Source organism: Meleagris gallopavo, chromosome 21, assembly GCF_905368555.1.
Source record: "Meleagris gallopavo chromosome 21, MGAL_WU_HG_1.1, whole genome shotgun sequence".
Taxonomy (NCBI): domain Eukaryota; kingdom Metazoa; phylum Chordata; class Aves; order Galliformes; family Phasianidae; genus Meleagris; species Meleagris gallopavo.
The window spans coordinates 5,994,542-6,010,493 of record NC_139424.1 but is presented as its reverse complement, the minus strand read 5'-3'; the positions used below and the strand labels follow the sequence as shown (position 1 = coordinate 6,010,493).

The following is a 15,952-nucleotide window of genomic DNA, read 5'->3' as shown; positions in this document are numbered from 1 at the left end:
ATCTGAAAAAAAATGCATAAAATGAGCTGAATGTTTTGTCAAGCACCAGGGTGTGAAATAGCCTCACCAGAAAATCTCTGAAGTAGAAAAAGAGTTCTAAAAAATATGGCACGATGTATTATGTTAGAGGCATGGGACCACAGCTCAGAAAAACATAATTAGGAAGTTTTTAACCCTTCACATAAGTTTACTGTGTTTGTTGATTCAAAACTGAGTCGCTGAGGCTGGGAGGCACAAAATGTTGCTACTGTGATTCATTCTTCTGAAGTTTGTGCAGCAGACATCTGCCACATACAAGCAGTGTCTTCATCTTACAGAGCAAAACTTCAACAAAACAAGATTTAGGAACTGACAGTGTGGTTTGTGATTTAAAAAAAAAAAAAAAAAAAAAGCAAAAACAAAACACAGAAAACCACATTTTTGGCCAGCCTCTGAGCTGCAGAAGTTTACTGGCCCATGAACTGAATTTATTACAGGATCCTACATTCTTCCAGCAGCTCATCCTGTTTCTACTGCATTCGACAGTCTAAAATGCATATTTAGTAATTGGTCAATTTCATATGTAGGGTATACAGTGAAGCTAATCAGAACCTTCCGGCTCACATCTTCCCCATAGGAATCCAGCCATTTCAGGAACTCAGCATGACAAAGCACTCCATTTACAGCACTTCCCTACGACATTCCTCCCTCAGTAATACTCACCATTCATTAGACTGTAGTGTAGGGGATTCATTCTGCGCTATGTGATATAAGGCACTCATTGCGTTCATGTTAAACAAAGGAGGCTTCCTTTCCGCTGTGCAAAAGAGAAAATGACTTTTATGGAGGGAGACAGTGTTTTCTGCTCCTTTACATTTCTTAGTTTGCATCCCTCTAACAAGAAAACCACATCGGCAGGATCACTGCTGCTGAACAGCAGCCCAACCCTGCAATCAGACAGATATGTTGGCATGTGTCCTGTGCCATTGGTCTCTGCTGCAGGAGATGAAAGCGCTTTGAAGATCAGATGCCTTGTCCTCTCAAGTTTCTAAATTACGTGATTTATCATAGTTGAGTTCTCTGACTCATTTTAATGTTCTAAAATAGGAGTATGTTAACAGTGAGATCTATACTCAGCCTTCAGCCATTAACACTCTTGGTTTGGTGTCACTCACTCTGTTTTATTATTATTATTGCTATTATCTAAAAACCAAAACGCTGCAGCTGCTAAAAAAGCTAACGAATTTTTTATTCTGTCGGGACATCACAGTAGATGTGATGAAGAAAATGTGGTTGCAACAGCCATCAGATCACACTGAACTGACTAAGCACCGGGCAGGAAGTCAGTAGCAGGCTAACTCTTCTACTATTTTGAGAGTTGCATTCTCTTTGGCTCTTCTCTCTTTCAAGCTTGTGTTACTCTTATAGACTGACACAGCATGAAAGCTTAATGAGGAAGGAGATGATCTCACTGTAACAACAAAATTGAAGCTTCATCAGAATGTTTATAGGGTAGACCTATAAAGCTCAGCCTCACTATAAACACTCCAGAGAAGCTGCTCAGGCCATGAGGACATTCCTACACCAGTGAAAATGCAACAGAAAACTTTCCTTCCTGAAAAAAAAAAAAAAAAAAAAAAAGGGGGGAGTGGGGGGAGGATATTTTTTATTGTTATTATTCTGCTTTTTGAGCCAAATAGTAGCAGTAATCTATGTACTGTACCAGAGATCCTGGTTAACTCATCGCTGTCAGAGAACAGATCAGGCCCTACAGACTCCTGACAAATAGTAAATTGAAGAGTTAGGGCTCAGATGTGGCAGCTGCCCTTCCCCAAGCTGTCAGATAACCACTTGCCTTTACTCAGGATCAAACTCATTATCTATTTAACTACTTTAACTGACTGTTCTCCCTACCTTTTTTCCTCTTAAAATGAGCATAAATGGTCAAGAAACAGTGAAACTGAGCCTTCGCTGAGGGCTATTTCTAATAATTTCTCAAGCTACTGCTTAGTTTTAGATGTCTCATTTTCCTGCCTCCTTTCCTCGCTTATTTCAAAGCGGCACAGCTGAGACACCCACAGCAACCCAGCCTGTAACACTCTATCACCCTGACCTAGCCTCACCCCCACAAGCCAGGAGCCATACACAGAGCCCAAGGCTTCATAGTGCAAGAATGCAGCGTGCAGTACGGCACCCGGGGGTGTGGTGGCCATGAGCTCAGTGCATTCCTAGAGCACAGCATCCAGCCAAATCTCCTCGGTCCACTAGGAGCAGCATTCTGTCATGACAGTCACACCCCTCGAACTTGCTTTATATTGGTAACAACAACAACAACAACAACAATCTCTGTTCTGAAGAAAGAATCTATTTCATGTCTTGGAAGAAAATGAAGTTGATAGCTGGGAATGTCAGACAGCATTTTTAGCTAAACTGCGCAGTGCACATGGATCAGTTGCTCCTGAGAGCTCCTGCTGCCCAGCCAGGCTGCTCCTCCGTTGAGGTCTTTGGAGTATGAGCAATGCAATGTGACAGGGCTGTGAGGACAGCCCCTGGGAGCAGAGCAGGACTCAGCCCCACATCCCAGCAGCTCCCAGCTAAGTGCTCCCAGGGAGCAGATCCTACAGGCTAAGCAGCACTGTGTGCTGTGCTTCACTCAGTGTGTTTTTGTTCCGAGATAATACCCTGCATTAAATTTAAATAGAATGCCATACTAACACAGTCCTCTTACACTGGTGTTGCACTTTAAGTAAGTGTATTTTCTTGCCAAATCTATTCACAAGTGACAAAATGCATTGCATATAGCTTTGAAAATGTTTACTTAAACCAAATTTCCTATTATTGCAGGTCTCATTAACATATCCTAAAATTTCATGGAATAACATCAATTTACACCACTAACTGTTTTCACATCGATACGTTCAATGGTCCATTTCTAAACCTGTTCAGCAAGCAGACTGTTTTTCAGTTCAAAAGTGATCAGCCTTTCCCACAGAACATGAACACCTTCACGATACAGTTCAGCTATTTTCTTCTTCTAACTCTTTTTCTTTGGATAATGGAAACACTGCCCCAATTCATATCGAATTGGAGACTTGGTCTTGAATTCTGTAAAGCATATTTGGTTCTCTTCTCTAGAATTCAAGCCCCAAATTCCCCTCAGTTCCAGACAAGAAAGCAAACATAAGTGCTCTGCCCTGTAATTCAACAGAGTAAGTTCAAGGTATTAAATAACTACATTTTATAGCTCAGTTTTGTTGTTGTTGTTTTTTTTTTTTTCCCCAAAGAAAATAACTTACCTAACTCAATACAGGTAATTCCAAGAGACCAAACATCTACTTTGCCGTCATACTGCCCTTCATCCATGGCTAAAATCACTTCTGGGGCCATCCTGAAATAGGAAATCAGTACTCAAAGTTCTGTGCAATAGAGCACATTAGTATCAACAGCATTGCAATGAAACAGAACGTTTCACTGATTTCAACCACCAATACCAAAACATTCCCCAAGATATCAGGCATGAACACGGCACACTGGGGGCAAGGGCCAGTTGGTACGTGGATAGAGCTTAGAATGCCACTAAGCTGGGCACCCACGCTAGTGCAAGCCTCCAGGGAGGCTGTGTGGTGTGTTTTGTCCAGCTCTCCATTTACGAGCATCACCACCATCTTGCCCTCCCACATTTCCAACAGTTTAGTTGGCTGGCCAACTCTGGTGAAATAATTATAGCATGCAGTTGTGTAAACACCACAGATTCGGTGTAAGAGATCAAAGCAAAGAAGGGATCTGCAAAGGGTTTTGTTCAATGAACCTGGCCTTTCCTATGAAAGAAGAAACACTTCAGTTATTCCAACAGCCAGATGCAGTAAGAGCACATGAATTGTTAAAGCCACTGGGGGAATGATTAAAATACATCACAGATGATTAAATCCCACCCCCACCACTTAAAGTCGGGGTAAGGAGAACAACAAAATATTTTTATTACTTTTTGTTCACTACAAGCACAAGGAATCACAGTTCTCGAAGTCGGAACCTAATTACCATATAATCTCTTTTGCAGAGTACATTCTATCACTACCACAGTTAGGGAATCACAAAGCTAGCTGCAATAAAGCCCAAATACACTAAATAGCCAGGAAATGATTCTTACACTTCACAGCTCCAGAACTGCTTAAAACACTTGGCTTACCAATATGGCGTCCCCACAAATGAGTTGGCAGGAGATGCTATGGAAGCAGATCCAAAGTCAGCAAGTTTCACCTGTCCTGGCTCTGTCAGCAGGATGTTTCCTGCCTTGATATCTCTGGTTAGAGAAAATACAAATGTCAGTATTATTCCTCTCCAAAACAGAAAATCTTCTACAGGAGAGATCACAAAACACAACAGGAATTCACATATTCAATCTGACAAACACCCACATTTCTTCCAAAGACAAAACCTTTAATCTCTGGGCTAATAGCTTAGCATCACTCTGGATCTTTGAACCTTGCCTGTCTCAAAAATCAACTTAAAATTTCAGCTACATCTAATGGCACACCTAGATAAGCTTCATACACAATCACTGCAAAAAGAAAAACCTCTGCTTACAAATATTAAGTTTGGCTGAATGGAATACAATCATTGAGGTAAATTATCCACAAGTCTATGAGACAGCAAAAGTTTAACCACTTACCTATGGATCATATTGTGAGAATGCAAGTATGCTAATCCCTGGAGAGCACCATGGGTAATTGCTGCTATTTCCACTTCTTGCAATGGCTTTTTATGAACTTCAGGAAAGAATTTATTTGAAATTCAATATTAAAGAAAACAATGTAGTTTGCAGCATGCAAGTGAGTACCGTTAATAATGAAAACGCAGACAAAATACTAAAACTTAATTTTACTGGGTCCAGGTAGAGAAACAAACATTCAGTTTAAAAGTAGTTTCCAGCATAAAATATATTCTGTAATCAGATGTATCTAAAAGAGCAGCTATATTCCAACAAGCGACTGCCCTGCAACTGCCACATTCCTGTCTGTCCTATGGCTACTCTCCCAAATATCAATTTGGAATTCAACACTCAGTTTTCCATCAGTGAAAGTTCCAGGACTTGGGATCCAGCTTACAGCAATTCACACATAAATAACTACACTGCAGCAACACAAGTGACTCCCAGACAGCTCAGCTTTTGGTCCTGAACTGTTGCTGGCAAGGCAAGGAGATGAACAACTTACTGGACACCCACATTTCTCCAAAATTTCACTACAAGGGGCTTGATAGAAAAGTGACCATTTAACAAAAGATCTGATTTTCAATCAAACAAGCACGTGTGACATACCTTCTAGTAAGTCTGATGCTGATCCTAAACAATATTCCATAACAAGCTGTGTGGAAAGAAATCAGAATAGTTGTTAGAAAATCTCTAATGGAGATGGAAATTATTACTGGTGCATACAATGCAGCCTGCAGTGCCAGTCTGCCCCGTGTCCAGCAAGGAGGAAGAGGAGGCGGCACAGGACTTCAATCTCAACCTGACATCTTATGAAAACAGAATGCCCTTTAACAAACTCCATGTGTTTAGATAAACAGCTTTCACATAAGAAAAAAAGGAGGAAGAAAAATATTCAAGAATACATTGTATCTACCAGAAGCACCAAATTACTGTTCCTGAAAAACAAACCTATAATAAACAATAATGAAATGGCATTTAGAGTGACCAGCAAAAATCCTAGCAGATTGTATGCTAAACTTAGCTGGAAATCAACAGTGCTCAGCTATAACAATGCAAGTATTACTTATAACATAAGCCCAGCTGAGCACTGACCCCTGGCACAAGGGCAGCTCTAGCTGGAATTAGCACAGCCTTCTTGTGCAGGACACCAAGCACCAACACTTCTGAGGAAGGCGAGAGCATTTCCACAGCCAGTTATGCATTGTATTACACGCCTTATTTTACATTCACGTACCCAATGTGAATGTTAAACTGCACTTAAGCTCATCAGAGTATTAAGGGGCTACTTAGGGATTTACTTACAAATTTGTTCCTGTCAGATCTGAAGCAAAAAAAGAAAGAAGCTAAAAAACTTTATTGAAGGTGATACAGGAACACTACTTATACTTTCAATTATTACTTCAATTATTTGATTTATTTAGCATATAATGCTAAAAAAGATTTTGTCAATGAAAGGTGCTAAATCACATTGAGTTTGGCAAGGTGCTTCCTCTGCATAACCAAATGCAGCTATTCCCACACACACGTTTTTATGCAGTCTCATACAAACTAAATTTCGTTTGGGGGTTTGGATTTTTGTTGTTTAAATCAAATGTCTGAGATTGGCTAGGAGATGACAGCCAGAGATAAAACAGCTTGTTGATTCTGTCATTAAACAAATGCCACTACCAACAACAAAGCATCAGATATAAACAATACACAAGAAATCACTTAAATAGTAGAAATACGAACAATTCAAAACATACCTTGTTTACAATTATCAGCAGGGATTCTATTCCATTAAAATACAACTGAACACTTACTTCTGCAGCACATTAAGTCAACCTGCAAAGTACTGAGCTGTTAACATTCAGTGGCATACCAGGTGCTTTGTTTAGTCACCTGTAAGTACCTAAGAAAGGCGCCAGGCTCAGCTCCTCGACAGTCCAATTAGATCTTCACTTTTCTTTAAAGCAGGAAAAGCAGTAAAGATTTTTTTATTCCCTCCAGTTCCACTTTATTTTAGGTACTCAATCCATTGAACTAGGCACTTTAGAGTAACAGCACAATCACCTTACTCTGCAAGCTAAAGGAAAAACTTCCCTAAATCATGTTTTTTACAAACTATGTTTAATTTTGTTGAGCATCTCTAACGTCTTTGCCTGCAATTATCTGAGTCTGTGCAATGTAAGTGTTCAGGTCCCTCCTGGGAGTCAGCTGGAGATAGCTGAAGGCACCCTTAACCAAGGCCAGAGAAGCACAGAGTGCAGCAATGCTTACCCACGCCGTATGCTCCCGCAAATAGCAGCCTTTGTATTCTATACTGTTAGGGTGTTTTATTCTTTGGAGGAACTTGACTTCCTTAATAATATCCTGCCATTTCTGTAGGAAAAAGGAACAGAAAGACTTCATGAATCTGTTGGCTGATTTTTTTTTATTTAAGTTAATATGTCATTTATTTATTTTAAAAGGCAGAAATCAATATTAAGTTCCAAATCAAAAGATTTCCATCAACACTGCGACGTTCACTATGTCATTCCTCAACTCACCTACAAAGCAAGCTTATTGATTAACCATTTAGAGAAGAATCTCTCATCAGTGTAATGCTTTATATCCGTAGGTACACATACACAGATACACTGGAGAACACTTGAGATCTGAGGAAGTACTCAAAAAGAAGCAGTTCTCTTAAGGGCCACCATTTCTGCTGCCCAATGAAACATAGACCTCAGTCTGAAAGTGACGTGAACGAGTGCCCTTAAGCAGGTCAACCATCTCTTCCTTAACTCTCACAGACATTAAGACCTATCCCTACTGGTAACTACATCATGCTAGAAGATGGCATGCTAGAAGATTTGGCAGCTATGAATCAATGTTCTTGACAACACTTCTCTATTACTAGTTACAGGGAACAACTTAATATGAGGCACCTACTAGCCAAGGGAATCCAGCTTTATGATAAGAGGAATGCTGACAGTGCAATTGTAAAACACAAGAGAGGCCAAAAGGCCATTTTCTAATGTGTGCCTAAACACTTTCACTGCTCCCCTGGAGAAAATCAGCAAGTCCTTCAGCTCACTGCACATCCATCCAACCTCAGGCAAGAAAGGCAACAGCTGGGAAGTGCAATGGCAGAACTAGAACTGCTGGGAAAGATGCTCAGTAACACATGCAGTAGCTGAAACCATTCAAGTATGGAGATGTCAACGTGACAGTGTTGACTCTGAAAATGTTTTCAAGAAAGAGTATCAGTTCTGAAGTTAATCAGAGGCAGAGCTATCAAACACAGAAGGTTCCACCCCTGAGAAGCTCGTAGGCCCAGCAACGCTCCTCAGCTGTGTGGGTGGGAGTCACCGGTGGATGGAGGGTCCATGCATGCAATGGCTATGCAAAAAGTACAAACCCCAAGTCTTCCTCAATATAAAGGAGGCATGCCACACCTGAGGCAACTCACTGGCTAAGCATCTCTCAGCACCAGAAGTTTCACGAGAACAGTGTCTGTGTGGCTGTACTGCTACAACCTTTCCATTGACATGCTACAAGAATGATGCTGTTGCCTCTGAGGTACTGAGCAACAGAAGCCAAATCAAGAAAGCACCTCTCTAGGCTTCTCCTATACTGAGATGAGAAGCAATGTATTAGTAAAGACCTACTCATGATCTCCTGGGTGAAAAAAAAGCGCTGAGATCACACTATGAGTTTAAATAAGTTAATGAGTTAAAATAAGTTTAAAACTTCTTTTTAAAATAGCATATGTTCTTATTTTAAAGAGTGATTTACCCCACCAATCATAAAATCTTATTATGAAAACAACGAAATTACAAATGACATCAGAATGCCCTTAGTTTCATTTACAAAGGTGACATCATAACTCCAGCAAACTTCCAAAGAAAACAAAGCAAGTAAATGTAAAGCATTTTAATCCTTGTCTTGTTACTTTCTTCAAAATAAAGAAACATATGCACCGAAGACAAACACAAGTTATTTCTGAAGCATGCACAGTTTGTTTCATTCATGTGAACAGAGTATTTATAGCTCACAGTAATTAAAACAGCAGGACCAGTAGTAAGTACAAATTATTCTTTCATCAGTACACAGCTAAACAAGTCACTGCAGTGACAAAACAGAAGAACGCACAGCAAATTTAACTATGAAGTTAGAGTTGCTGGAGAGACATTGCCACCTTTACCTCCTACACACACACAGGCACAGAAAGGAAGCAATGCTTCAGTGCCTGGCAGTGCAGATGATCAATACACAAAAGGCAGTTTTTGTTGTGAGTGAAACTCGTCAGAGTGAGGCTGCCTCTAAGACTGGGCTGTAGAGAATGGAGGGAGGAAACCACCGATGCTTCAAACAATATGTTTACAGTAAATACATCTGCTGAAAAAATCATGCCATGATTTGATAGATGTCTTTAGCAGAAATAATACCAAATCAGCTGTTCATGTCCTGTCGAGCTTTTCAAGAATCTGTATTGGCACTTTAACGTTTCAAGTATAAAATCAATTACCTCTGCTAAGCATCTCAGGAAAAAAAGACACATCTGGGGTGGCCAAGAAAACACTGAACATTGAAACCTCAGAGGCCTACTTTTCCAGATCACTCTGCAAAGACAACTTTAATCCCCAGCCCTGACAGTTTTCCCTAATTGTGCTGCTGCTCATCCACTGCTTTTGTTTTAGCTGCTGCTTTCAGGGAAGGATGCACTCAGTCACACTACTTGGTGTAAGGCAAGATTCTCCCTGAATCTTTCACTACTGCATTCACTGCTACTATTCCTAGCAAGCCTTTGTCCATTAAGCAAAATGGTTCCTTTAAAAGGAATTTAGAATTGAATGTTTAAGGCTTAAAAAAAAAAAAAAAAAAAAAGCCTGAATACATACATGCTATTTTCTATTTTTATATATATTTTGGGCCTTTTAAAAAATTATTATTATTTCTTCACATTTTTGTGGCCTCAAATTGCACTTTGCATCTGAAGAATCCTGCCGATCTTTTCCAGGTGAAGATAAGACAGATAAACCACTGAGAACAATAAACAAATCTGTTCACACTGTATCCTCATTCACCTTCAGTTACAGGAGAGATCTCTCTCGTCACAGCCCAGGCTAATTGCAGCCATCCCACAGAATAAACGTTTGCAGCAATCTTAATATACTTAATATGCATATTAAGATATTCTCCATACCTCATTGGACTGCTTCCCACTGTATGACATCTTCTTGATGGCCACCACCTCATTGGTGCGCACATCACGTGCCTGCAATGTGAAAAAGTGATGCATCAGTTCCTTCAGGTCACCACTTCCCATGAGGTGCAAAGCAAACACACTCACACACAAGGGCTGAACTCTGGAAGAAGCGCTGAGAAACCTCTCTCCATTAGAAAGCTGCTGCAGAAAGTGAGAACTGAAGCATCTTCCAAGGGGTGTCTCTGAAATCTGAGATAAGGTGCAACAGCTCTCCGTGCTCAGCGTCCCAGGAGCTGAATACCATCATCCCTAAACTACAAATCACAGCTTACAACAGCAGCCCTGATTCAAGCAGAACGGATTTTCTCTATATCAACATCTTTCCTATCCTTGGTACGCTCCAGACAAAACAGAAGCAAGGCCCGGCCCCCCTCCTCCATCCCAAACGTGAGCAGAGATGTCACAGGACGTGCAGAAGATCCCTGCTCCAGCAGCAGCTGCTTTCTTCCCAGTGCTCCCCCAAATCAGCTATCGTGTCTTAAGGGAAGAGAGATCACACAGGGACGGCAGCATGTGGCCATCCAACCCCAGGTGCTAGCTCAGACTTCCATTTGCTCAGCCCAATCACGCTGTTGTTTACATTGCAAAATAAGCCTGCGTGGTTTTTCACACTTCAAAGGCAGACGTCCTGATTTCAGGCAGTAACATTCCAAGATAAGACAAGTTTTGTTTAAATTGGCACGCAGCAGTGGCCTGTGCACCTTGCAGTGAGCCTGCACCCAGCGGGGATGAGGGCCAAACAAGGCCCCACCTGCCTCTGCTAAGGACATCACTGGCACAGGGCTGGGGTGGGGGTGTCTCTCAGAGCAGTGCAGTTAATTGGGACGTGAAGGCAAACGATAGAAATCAAAATAATGTGCATGACTGCAGTCACTGATGACTGATGGAAAAGCTGATTTTTTAATGTATTTGTACTATCGGAGCCTACCAGAAAAGGGATTAATGAAATGTCAGCACTCTGCCTTTTGTAAAAGTGGTTTTCAGTCCTATTTTAATTCTGCCATTCATTAAAGAGATTCCCAGAGTTCCCTGCCAGTCCTTCTTTCAACCGGATACAAGCTGGAACCATCACTCCTATACTCTCCCTTCTGTTTAAGAGGACACTCCCTGCTGTCTCGCTGATATTACAGTACCTTTAAGTGTTCATTTTTGTTGGCTTTGGTGCCTTTTCTTAAGCAGGGGTCTGGATTTTTTTGTTTTTGGGTTTGTTTGGGGTTTTTTTTGAGACATACATATATGTACATATACATATCTCCTAGATCTTTGACTAATAAGAAGCAATCCCTGGAACATGCAAGTCAGTGAGGAGCTGCAGTAAAGCCAGGAGCAAAATACTACAGCAGAGCAGAAGGAGCAGTGCTAACAAAAGGGAGTGGGTTATTCTTCAGCTCCATCTGCAGCATTCCAGTGCAGTAAGTTTCCTGTGTCAAAGGAAAGCTATTATTACACTGCAGAACATGGAGCAGGGTAAGGATAATACAAAATGATTCAGAGGTGCCAGACTTACAGTTACTGAGAAAATAAACCAGCAACGTTCACATCAGCTGTAACGAGGGGTGAGAAACTTTTCGGCCTTTACAGGACATCTCATGATGTCCATAAAACCAAGAAGAGTGGATTGGATGCCTTGGGTAATTGCAGCAGTGACAAAAGCAAGGCACGAGCAAAGGTGGAGGTATGGCACCACTTTGGTCAGATGCTTTTAAGCTGTTATTAACTACAATCCAATATCACATTGATCAGAGAATGTTTAGTAGTGTACATTAACAAAATCAAAATCTTGCTGAAGAAATTTGGTTTTGTTTTCTCTCTAGCTTTACAGAAGAACAAAGGACCCAAGTCACACAAAGCCACAAAGTGCTGTAGATGCCACGATGGCAGCATGCTGCTGATGTCTGGGAATGCCATCAGCTTGCAGGTTATCTCCAGCTGAGTGCTGGTTGCACACGTGAGGCTCACACGTTCCTTTATAACATACAGTATTCCTGACAAACTTCAGAAATATTTCCACTTATAGTGGAAACAGATTTTCTGTTCTCTCTTCTTATGTCCACTCTTCAAGCCATGTGAGCAAGGGTGGGAAGCACGGCCATAGGTGAGTGCTGCCTCATCAGAAAGCACCTCCTTCTCCAGATCTGCTCCCAGACAGCAGCAACTCATAGTTTTAAGCAAGGAACAAAATTAAGAAGCTTTTCCTAATTAGTTCATCTGTGCTGCATTAAATTTGCGCTGGAAGGTTCCCAATGTGGTCTGCTGCAATTATTAACAATGAATAGGCATCTCATAAAATCCTGACACAAATGGCTTTCTGAAGGAAAATTGGCAGGTTTGGCCACACCTCCTATAATTATAAATGTGAAAAGGTTTTTTTGAGGAAAATGGTTTTTTAATGAAGGTCTTACAGTACGCACTTGGGTTAACACAGAGCAACCTGCAGACAAAGCTGCCCTGCAGTATCTGAGCTACACGAGCAGCCTGGGAGAAGCTGCTGTCCACACACTCCTGTCAATAAGTTTTATACAGCTGAAGATTCTTGCCTGCAGTAGGGAAGGATGTGTCAGGCCAAATGATAACAAAAGCCCCAACATCCAGGTGCCAAACACAAAGAATGGCTGTAAGGCAGCCTGTGGGGTACACACGAAGGGAGAGAGAACTCCTCTCAAGGGAGAAGGGATGATAAGGAGACAATCAGACCAGCAGAACTGCATTGTCAATCAGAATTGATGGAGCCGAAATACATGTTTTAATCTGCAGAAAAATCCCCACTTGCCATGTAACAGTGCTCCTGAAAGCACTGGGCAAGGGCCACATCTCCAGCTCTTCCTTTCAGCTTGTATGCAAACACCTTACAGACACTATCAGTCTGCAAACAACCTGAAACTGCACAGACATACAGGAAAACACCTCTGCTCCGAACATCACACAAACATTCACAGTACTCACAGCTAAAACCCACAAGGCACGAGGCTACTTACAAAATAAACTGCTCCAAAGCTTCCATGGCCAATCTCTCGGAGATCTGTGAAGAGCTTTTCTGGATCTTCTTTGAAGAAGAGCTCTGCAATTTCGGGGTCCTTCAGGCTGCCCGCTCTGCTGGTTGATGGCATCCTGCTGGGCAGTGAGCCGACCGACTATCTGGGTATAAAGTGCTGCCTCAACCCTTGGTTCATCTGTATGAATGGAGCCTCTTCAGCATGGATTACTGCAAGAAAAAGATTGCAATCCTTCACTGATCATTCTCTGCTCAAAAGACCCACAAACAAAGCAGCAGAAGAGAAGCTTTCACTTCTTCCCCAAGCACGCAGGCCCATTACATGAAGCAGTGCAACCCATCCTCTGGGATGGCAAAGTCCCACTGAGACAGCAGTGGAGCATTTCAACAGAGCACAATTCCAAACCAAAGCACAGAATGAGACGCATTTCTTCCCCCAGCATCTGCTCCATCACCTGCAGAGAGGTCAGCAGTGTGGCTCTGCCCCACACTGATACCAGCTCGTCACCAGTGAGCCCCATTACTCCGAGTGCCTCTCCCTGAACGGCCACACTGCCACATCTGCAACCACCGGATGGACTTTCCAAAGCAGAGCAGAGCTGCATGCTCATACACCATCAGGAGTGCACAGGACCTTCTCAGTTTACACTGTGCATTTGCTTTCATTACTGAAGATGTGCCTTGGAATCCATCCGTAATTCAAGAGTACTTTCAGGTTGTGTCAAAATCCTCCCATTTCTTAACACCAGGTGAAGCCACACAGACAACACAAGCAGAACACGTAGGGGTTTGTCCTATGGGAAGGACATGAGTATTGGGATGTCCTCTTAGTTCCCAACAAATTGTGTCCAACTAAAACAGTTCTCTGTCACCAGCAAACAGCTCACCATCCCGCTCAGTGCCTTCATAAAACCCTCATCTGGTCAAGACTTGCACTTTTTCAATTGACATTTTATATTTCAAGTTTTCCTTTTAGGTTTTTACGTCTTTATAATGGAAGGAAAAAAAAAAAGAAAAAAAAAAAAGACAATAAATATGATTTCACCAATCTGTCAGAATGTCAATGCCCATCCATTTTTCCACCTTTTCTGGACATTACAAACTCCACCTTTCTCCAAGCCCAAGCCCATCAACCAATCATTGCACATAGCAATTCCAACAAGGATGAAAACAGCCATGTTCCCGATGCTGGTGCTCCATGCACCACTCTTCTCCAGGCAGCTACACCACGTGGACCTTCCACAGCCTGCCTGCTCCTTGCTAGTTCCACTAACTGCTGCAAGGAGAGCACAAGAGAGAGCACAGACATACCTTGGTATGGTGGTGAAGCTTGCAAGATTCCCCCATTTTCCTGCTGAAGACACACGTGGGAGAGAGAAAGCAGAGCAGGGAGCTGAAATCCAGCATTTCTCTAGATTTCATCCAAGCAGTGAGGACGCAAGGAGATTTCTAGTGTAACCCAAAGCACTCTTTCATGACAGCCCAACCCTGGGGGCTAAGAAAAAGCAATGTGAAATCCCAGAGGTGAAGCAAGCACAAGATCCAAGCACGGATCACGCAGCTCTGGCACACACACACAGTGTGTCGGTGCAGACTGCAGAGTCACCCGAGCAGCTCACAGAGCACATCTGAGTGCCAGCAGAGCGGGGCTGGGGCACAGCACTGAGGCTGCACTGCCCACACCTTCCTTACATCACACAGTAACGAAGACGGCACGGGAAGGGAAATAATTAGCTCCAAGTGAGCCCCTACCTGAAGCCTGCTACATTTACGAAGACTGGAAGAAAAGTTTTTTTTGTTATTTTTCTTTCTTTCTTTCAAATAAGCCAACAATATTCCACTTGATTCCAGCTCTAACAAGCACATAACACTGAAAGACAACTGTTTCACATTTACAGCCCCGAAAGAAACAATAGACAAAAAGCATCAGTCAGAAAAGGGAGAGAATGGAGCGGGGGGAAGGGAGCTGATAACCAGAGCACACTCAGTATTATTGAAGGAATGCTTCTTGGACCGACGGTAATGATGTCATGTTCCATCTTTTAAGAAGCATCAGATTCTCACAAAAAGGACATTGTTGTTCAAAAGCAACTGCTGCAATCCCAGCATGCCCTTTTGCCTACATCTGTTAGTCGGAGGGGCTAGGCTTGGATAAACCTGCTAATATGGCTCCAAGTCCCACGGCCCCGCAGCAGCGCGTGCAGGGATGTGGGCAGGGGACATGTGGCACAGCTGGGACTGCTCCTGCCCCACTGCTGTGCTCCTCCTGGCCTGGCTGGAGAGCACATCCCCGAAATGCCACCTCCAGGCAGCACCTCTCAGCATGAGAATAAAAGCAGGCGGTATTCAAAACCTCAGCAGGATAGTAGCAGCTGTGCCCATCTTCTGCAGCGACACCGGTGTGTTCTGGGGAAATGGAGCTCGAAGTGGTGTGCACTGTGATTAGCACGTTGCTCTAAGTGTACTGACAATACAGGTGAGTCTTAAGGAAAAAAAAAAAAAAACAACCAAAACCTGCAACTAAAGTGCACCAAAAATTCAATTACAGGCCAGCAAGAAGCTGGTTTTCTAAATGACGGTCAAGCTGCAGTGACATGTTTTACATTCTTCCAGCCAGGCAGTCTCTCTGCTGCAGGTTTTGGATCCTGTTCGGTCCCACTGTGCTTAACATCATTAACAACATGGGTCAGGGCTGGTGGGCTCGTGGGGCCACGGATGGGGACACGATGGTGCAATGCCCTATGATGGCCTTATGATGCCATCACACTTTTTAGGTGCTCAACTTGGCTAAAACAAATCCCACTGGTTTTCCCCATTACCACTTGTACTAAACAAGAATACTGCATTGCATACAACACAACAATTGGTGCTTAGATTAAGTCTACAATCCAACAGGGTGCTGTAGGAGCTGAAAAAGACTCAAAATAAACCAAGGACTGACTAAAGCACAAGACCACAAAGCACAGGACCAACTCAATCCTTGCAAACTAATGTACCGAGTGACTGTCATTACTAGTGTAAATGGCACTGATGACAG

The 15,952-nt window shown here is 42.5% G+C and overlaps 1 protein-coding gene across 1 annotated transcript in view; it reads right to left on the bottom strand.

The window, feature by feature from the left end:
* TAOK1 (TAO kinase 1) overlaps nt 1-15,952 on the bottom strand; it is a 56,240-nt gene that overhangs the window by 19,477 nt on the left and 20,811 nt on the right. Inside the window, exons 2-9 of the mRNA XM_085241152.1 lie at nt 12,899-13,125; nt 9,861-9,932; nt 6,950-7,051; nt 5,297-5,342; nt 4,649-4,745; nt 4,166-4,279; nt 3,276-3,367; nt 703-796 (exon numbers count right to left, since the gene is read on the bottom strand). Coding sequence (XP_085097278.1) covers nt 703-796; nt 3,276-3,367; nt 4,166-4,279; nt 4,649-4,745; nt 5,297-5,342; nt 6,950-7,051; nt 9,861-9,932; nt 12,899-13,030 — 749 coding nt within the window. The 5' untranslated portion in view covers nt 13,031-13,125. The remainder of the gene's footprint in view (nt 1-702; nt 797-3,275; nt 3,368-4,165; nt 4,280-4,648; nt 4,746-5,296; nt 5,343-6,949; nt 7,052-9,860; nt 9,933-12,898; nt 13,126-15,952) is intronic.